General features: G+C 49.5%; 1 protein-coding gene across 1 annotated transcript; it reads left to right on the top strand.

Annotated features, from left to right (window-relative positions):
* Nucleotides 1–1304: 1304 nt before the first annotated feature.
* LOC127309512 (bisdemethoxycurcumin synthase-like) lies at nt 1305–7547 on the top strand. Its single transcript, XM_051340340.2, has 2 exons — nt 1305–1518; nt 6565–7547. The coding sequence occupies exons 1-2, from the start codon at nt 1305–1307 to the stop codon at nt 7545–7547; spliced, it is 1197 nt and encodes a 398-aa protein (XP_051196300.1).
* Nucleotides 7548–7825: the final 278 nt, after the last annotated feature.

The raw sequence follows: 7825 nt of genomic DNA on the forward strand, positions 1-7825 counted from the left end.
ATGCATTGCAGAAACACAACAGAGGCGGAGCTGGTGGCGATTGAAGAAGGGTTGAGGCTTGTGATGTATTGGATGAGTCCGGAGTTTGCACTCGAAACGGACTGTGCTGAAGCTTTGGAGTTGGTAAAGGATGGATTTCCAAACCTGTCTGCCTACGCATTTCAAATAAAAGCCATTCGTGATCTTCTGCGGGAAAGGGCGACTAGAATGGCTAAGATTAACAGAGAAGCAAATGTTGTTAGACATGAACTAGCTAGAATAGGTAGGGTAGAGAATAGAACTGAGCTTTGGCTTGCAAATATCCCCTGGACGTTGCAAGAGCGCCATTGAAAAATGAAAATGACTGTAAATCTATCATAATTTAATATAATCCCTTTCCCCCTTAAAAAAGAACACACGAGTACTTGATTGTCACAATGCTGCCAATTGAAAAGTACTCACTCCGTTCCATACTTTTTTTATCATGAATTTACTTATGTTTAAACTTAAAACTATGATAAAAGTTACAAAACAGAGTGAGTAACAAGCTGTGGCATGATGGTACAGAATGTGAAGCAAACAACAAGTAGGTGTGTCGTCTCCAAATACATGTCGCCATCGCCAAATGAACATAAATTACTCTATTTCTACAGTGGAAAATGCCAGCAGCGGTCTTCGTCTAAGTCGTCCCAAACTAATTAAAATGGAAGAGAAGCTAGACTGTTTACGTGCCCAGAAGTCTCCCACCGGTACCACATATACAAACTAACGATTTCAGAGATAAGATTGTTTTACTCCAGATCTAGTCTAGACGTGTTTTTTGGTATTACCGGATCTAGTCTAGACGTGTTTTCCAACCAGAACTGCAAAAAAAAAACCTGGTTATTTTACAAGTTTTTTTTCTCTAGAATCTGCTAGAGTTGCTGCTCTTAGTCTGCCTACAACTAAACAAACATGATCATATTCATCACCTCGGCTAGACCTCGATTGGCCAGGGTTCACACTATCCTATTCTACAAAATGAAAATATAATTCAACGGAACATTTCTTTTCTCCGAGCAAACAGCAGGTGCCCTAAGGCCACTACGGTACAACGTGTTTAGCGAGATGCTTCAAAAAATAAATCATCTTTCTTAAGAACCAAATTTTGTTGTGAGTTCCCCTTCTAAGCACTTTGCATTGCACGCCTTGCATTGCACATGACCTAACTATTCCACAAGCTCTATATAACTAGTTAGCACGGAGGAGCTCTATAACATCCGTCAACACTCTCCAAATTAATCCGACGCTTACTACACGTTCAACACGTACGAGCTAGACCAACGATGGCACTGCTTGGAAACCTAGCTGCAAGCCCCGCGGCCACTGTCATCCGCCAGATGCGTCAGGCGCAGCGCGCCGACGGGCCAGCGTCCGTGCTGGCTATCGGAACGGCGAACCCAGCCAACTGCGTGCGGCAGGACGAGTACGCGGACTACTACTTCCGCGTCACCAACACAGAGCACCTAACCAAGCTCAAATCCAAGCTCAACAGAATCTGTAAGAGCGAGAATCTCAAACGCTGTTACTCGCAGATGAATCAACTACTACTTAACATCGGTACATGTGTTAGAAATAGTGTTTGAGTCGGTTGTTGTAGACTCGTATGTTTTCAGGACTTCTCCCTATCCCTCTCGATGTACTCCTATATAAACCAAGACAGAAATACAATCTCGGTTATCCGAGTAGAATCAAACCTACCTGATCTTTTACATGGTATCAGGCCGGCCTCTTCGCCGACGAAACTGATCGCCGAAACCCTACGATCCATTCTCTACCTCGCCGCCGCCCCGATCGTCTCTGGTCGTCGTCTCCATGGCGTCGCCCTCCTCGTTCCAGTCCATCAATCTGGGACAGCCGCCGTCTGACAAACTGACGCGCGCCAACTACACAGGGTGGCGAGCCCAAGTCCTTCCGCCGATCCGGGGCGCTCGCCTCTTCGGTCTCCTTGATGGCAGCGATGCTGCTCCGCCGGAGATGCTTGAGGTCACGCCCACCGACAAGGAAGCTACGGATCAAACTCCCAAGAAAATCAACAACCCGGCCTATGACTCGTGGATCTCACGGGATCAGATTGTGCTCGGGTATCTCCTTCAGTCGATTGGATCTGAGGTTCTGCCTCACGTTCAGAGAATCGAGACCGCCGCCGGTGTCTGGCAGGCGGTTGAGGAGATGTTTGCCTCGCAGTGTCAGACCGAAGTCACGAACTTACGGATCGAACTGGCAAACACCAAGAAATTACAGATGTCTACTGATGCGTTCCTCACCAAGATACAACGCATCGTTGATGCCCTTGCTGCTGCTGGCGAGCCCATCCGTACCAGCGAGCACATATCCTTCATCCTGGCAGGCCTTGGGGCGCCCTACAATGCGCTGGTTGCCGCCCTCGGCGCGGTTACCACGCCGCTCACGCTCCCCTCGCTCTATGCCCAGCTTCGGGCTTATGACCAACGCCAGGAGCTGCTCGGTGGTCCTGCTGCCTCTGAGTTTGAGACTTCCGCCAACTACACTCAACGTGGCGGACGCGGACGCTACAACAACCGGTCTCGCGGTGACTATGGTGACCGCGGTGACCGCGGTGATCGCGGTGACTACGATCGCCGTGACGCGCGCAGGGAGGATAGGCGCGACGATCGTCGTGATGATCGACAGCCGCGTCAAGGACGCGGTGGCGGGCGTGCACCTCCTGGCGGGGGCCGTGGACGTGGACGTGGAAGGCGTCGCACTACGCCATGGGTGAACACCACCTGCCAAATCTGCAACAAAGAGGGTCATGCCGCCAAAGACTGCTGGTGGCGTTTTCAGGATGATGATGACGACTCCGATGACAAGGAAGCCCATATCGCCTCCTATGGTGTGGACACCAACTGGTACCAGGACAGCGGTGCCACTCATCATATCACCAGTGAACTCAACAACATGACAGTCCGGGACAAGTATCGTGGCACTGATAGGGTCAACACCGCCGGTGGTCATGGTATGCCTATTTCACATGTTGGTCATTCAATTGTTCGTACCCCTGCACAAAATTTTCATCTCACCAATGTCCTACATGTTCCACATGCATCGAAAAATCTTTTGTCTGTCCATCGGTTTACCCTTGACAATCGTGTGTTCATTGAGTTTCACCCCTTTTTCTTTTTGATCAAGGATCAGGTCACGCGGAGAATTCTTCATAGAGGGCGCTGTGTGGGTGGGCTTTACCCACTCATATCTTCATTGATGTCTTCCTCATCCTCCAAACATGCATGTGTTGCCGCCAAGCCCTCACAAGCAAGGTGGCACAGTCGTCTAGGGCATCCGTCTCTAGCCATAGTTAGACAGATTATTAGCAAGAATAAACTTCATATTGTCAAGGAGTCCAGTTTAGAGTCAGTGTGTGATTCGTGTCAGCAAGCTAAAAGTCATCAATTACCATATCCTATATCCACAAGTGTATCCACTGCTCCCCTTCAGTTAGTTTTCTCTGATGTATGGGGTCCTGCGCCTACCTCTGTGGGTCGCCATGATTACTATGTAAGCTTCATTGATGATTATAGCAAGTTTACGTGAATTTATTTGCTTAAGAAAAAATCTGATGCCTATTCTGCCTTTGTTAACTTTCAAAAGCTTGTTGAACGCAAACTTAACACCAAGATCCTTACTGTTCAGTCAGATTGGGGTGGAGAATATGAGAAGTTAAATTCTCTTTTTCAATCCCAAGGCATCTCACACCATGTCTCTTGTCCTCATGCACATCAACAAAACGGTGCTGCCGAAAGAAAGCATCGTCACATTGTTGAAGTTGGTCTAGCTCTTCTTGCTCATGCACATATGCCCTTAAAATTTTGGGATGAAGCTTTTCTCACTGCCACCTATCTCATCAATATGCTGCCTAGCAAAGTCATCAACAATGACACGCCTGTTCATCGTCTCTTAGGAACAAAGCCAGACTACAAGTCTCTTCGTGTGTTTGGATGTGCTTGTTGGCCCAACTTGCGTCCCTACAATAAACGCAAGCTCGCTTTTCGTTCTACACAATGTGTCTTCCTTGGTTATAGTCCTCGCCATAAAGGGGCTAAATGTCTTGAGGTTAACACAGGCCGTGTCTATATTTCCAGAGATGTTGTCTTTGACGAGGCAGTCTTCCCCTTTCAGAATTTGCATCCAAATGCTGGAGCTCTGCTACGCAAAGCCATTCTTTTACTTGATCCTTCTTTGCATAATTTTGAGCATGGGAACGTTATAATTGATGATCTACATGATGATAATAATCATACTGCTAATCCTGGTTCCAGTGTTCCTCTTGATGCTCCACAGATTACTACAGGTCCAAATTCGGATGCCCCAGAAAATCTGACTGAAAACGGTGCTCAAACCAGCTCAAACGGTTCTTCACATGAAATAACAGGCACAGGGACAAACAGCACAGGATCTTCCTCGGGATCGGTGCGATCCTCCTCGGATCCTGCGTCCTCGGATCGGACGCCGACAGTCTCTGCGCGCCAATCATCGCCTGCGTCAGTGCGCCAGTCGCCCGCCGCGACTGCCAGCGACAGTGGGAGCAGCACGTCGCCTGGATCTTCTGTGCCGGCGTCTTCTTCCTCGTCTGGCACACACTCGCCCACAGGATCAAATGCGGACCCTGCTGCGTCAGATGCAGCACATGCGGCCGGATCCGATGCTGGCCAGGGTGGATCCTCTGCGCCGCTGTCTCCCGTGCGTCCTCCTGCCACACGTGTTTCGCAGCGCCCTCGTCGCCCCAAACAATATACTGACGGCACGGTACGATGGCTCTTGTCCACTACTACAGATGAACCTGTTAATTTGCAGGCTGCCCTGGATGACCCACTCTGGAAAGCAGCCATGGATGAAGAATTTCGAGCTCTTCAGAATAATCAAACGTGGAGACTTGTTCCTCCGCGGGTAGGCACCAATGTTATTGACTGTCGATGGGTTTACAAAGTAAAGCGCAGAGCTGATGGGTCTGTTGATCGTTACAAAGCCCGTCTTGTTGCTAAGGGATTCAAACAACGATATGGGATTGACTATGAGGATACTTTCAGTCCAGTTGTTAAAATTGCCACAGTAAGACTTGTCCTTGCTATTGCTGTATCTAGAGGATGGAGTTTGCGACAGTTGGACGTCAAGAATGCGTTTCTACATGGTATTCTTGAAGAGGAAGTTTATATGCGACAGCCTCCTGGTTATGAAGATCGAGGAAAACTAAACTATGTCTGCAGACTTGACAAGGCGTTGTATGGACTGAAGCAAGCACCCAGAGCGTGGTACTCTAGATTGAGTTCTCAGCTTATTCAGTATGGTTTTGTTGCTTCTAAGTCAGACACTTCGTTGTTTATCTATCATCAGTCTCGAGTAACCATCTATATGTTGATCTATGTGGATGATATTATAGTTGCCAGTTCTTCTTCTGCTGCTACAGACGCACTTCTGAAGGCTCTTAGTGGAGAGTTTGCATTAAAAGATCTTGGCACTCTTCATTATTTCTTAGGTATTGAAGTTCATCAGGTTGATGATGGCATAGTACTCAGTCAAGCTAAGTATGCTCAAGATGTTCTCAGTAGAGTTGGCATGACACATTGTTCAGGTTCCCCTACACCTCTGTCCTCTTCTGAGAAGATTACAGCCAGGGAGGGAGACATGTTGGGACCTGAAGATATCACAAACTACCGCAGCATGGTAGGTGTTTTACAATACTTAACTCTTACGAGACCTGATATTTCTTATGCTGTCAACAATGTATGTCAGTATTTACATGCTCCTACTACTGTGCACTGGACTGCTGCAAAGCGTATATTGAGATATGTGAAGCATACACTTAGCATGGGTCTCACTTTTATGAGGTCTAGTTCTACTTTGGTCAGTGCTTTCTCAGATGCAGACTGGGCTGGCTGTATAGATGATCGAAGATCTACTGGAGGGTTTGCTGTGTACTTTGGACCAAATCTGATTTCTTGGAGTGCTAAGAAACAGGCTACAGTATCTAGGTCAAGTACAGAGGCAGAATATAAGTCTGTGGCAAATGCAACGGCTGAGATAATCTGGGTACAGTCTCTTCTTGCAGAACTTGGAATCAAACTGTTTCAGAAGCCGTGTCTGTGGTGTGACAATTTAGGAGCCACATATTTGTCAGCAAACCCGGTTTTTCATGCAAGAGCTAAACACATTGAGATTGATTTTCATTTTGTTAGAGAAAGAGTGATGAAGAAGCAGCTTGACATAAGGTTCATTCCTTCCAAAGATCAGGTTGCTGATGGGTTCACAAAACCGCTTCCTGTAAAAAGTTTTGAGGAGTTTAGATATTTAATCTCAACTTGAGAAAGTTGTGATTAAGGGAGGGTGTTAGAAATAGTGTTTGAGTCGGTTGTTGTAGACTATGTTTTCAGGACTTCTCCCTATCCCTCTCGATGTACTCCTATATAAACCAAGACAGAAATACAATCTCGGTTATCCGAGTAGAATCAAACCTACCTGATCTTTTACAACATGCACGCTCACTTGCTTCCATCCATGGCTGCGAACGTACGTGTTCTGCTTGTTTTTCAGGCGGCAGATCGGCCATCAATAAGCGCTACTTCCAGCACACCGAGGAGCTGCTGCAACGCCACCCGGAGTTCATCGACCGGACGTTGCCATCCCTGGACGCGCGGATGGACATCGCGGCCACCGCCGTGCCGGAGCTCGCGGCCGCGGCCGCGCGCAAGGCCATCGCAGAGTGGGGGCGCCCGGCCGCCGACATCACCCACCTCGTCGTCACCACCTACTCCGGCGCCCACATGCCCGGCGCCGACCTCCGCCTGGCCACCCTCCTCGGCCTCGACCCGTCCGTCCGCCGCACTATGCTCTACCTCAACGGCTGCTCCAGCGGGTCAGCGGCGCTGCGCGTTGCCAAGGACATCGCCGAGAACAACCGCGGCGCGCGCGTCCTCGTCGCCTGCGCCGAGCTCACCCTCATCCTCTTCCGCGCGCCCGACGAGGCCCACGTCGACACCCTCATCATGCAGGCCCTCTTCGGCGACGGCGCGGGCGCGGTGATCGTCGGTGCCGAGCCCGACGGCACCGCCGAGAGCCCGGTTTTCGAGATGGTGGCCGCCTCGCAGAGCGTGATACCTGAGAGTGACCTCTCCGCGGCGGGAAGGCTCCGCGAAGACGGCCTCGTCTTTAACCCTTCCTTCGAGATGCCGGCGCTCATCCGGGAAAACATCGAGCGGAGCATGGCTGACGCGCTCGGGCCACTCGGCTTGAGCGGGTGCTGGAACGACCTTTTCTGGGCGGTGCATCCTGGCGGGCGGGCGATCTTGGACAGCGTGGAGGCGGGGCTTCGGTTGGAGCCCAAGAAGTTGGCGGCTAGCCGACATGTACTGAACGAGTACGGGAACATGTCCGGGCCGACAGTGATCTTTGTGCTCGACGAGATCCGGCGCCGCCGTGACGAGCAGGCGCTGGGGTGCCACAGTTTGGGTGTGTTGGTTGGGCTCGGACCGGGGGTCACAGTTGAGACCATGGTGTTACATGCCAATGGTAGCTAATCTAAGCTGGCTTACATGCATGGAGTTGTTTTCTTCAGATCGATACGAGTCGGGCCGCACCAGGAGTTGCTCTCTGCGGTTTGCACGAAGGGAAACTTAGCGAAGGGAGTGGCTATTGAAAATAAAAATCTAAAAACACAGTTACTTATATTCTCAAACAACTTAGAAAACAGTATTTACTCGTTTTCAATCAAGACCTGTTTTAGGGTCTTTTACTTTAACGAATTTTGATGCTCCGTATGTTACAAGTTTCGCCAGGAACCAATATTCATTGTGTT

Source organism: Lolium perenne, chromosome 6, assembly GCF_019359855.2.
Source record: "Lolium perenne isolate Kyuss_39 chromosome 6, Kyuss_2.0, whole genome shotgun sequence".
Taxonomy (NCBI): domain Eukaryota; kingdom Viridiplantae; phylum Streptophyta; class Magnoliopsida; order Poales; family Poaceae; genus Lolium; species Lolium perenne.

Bases quoted from the DNA above. Each gene is read 5' to 3' on its own strand.
- LOC127309512 (XM_051340340.2), top strand. From the start codon at position 1,305: ATGGCACTGCTTGGAAACCTAGCTGCAAGCCCCGCGGCCACTGTCATC. The intron at 1,519-6,564 runs GTAAGAGCGAGA...CTTGTTTTTCAG, and splicing joins ATCCAAGCTCAACAGAATCT to GCGGCAGATCGGCCATCAAT.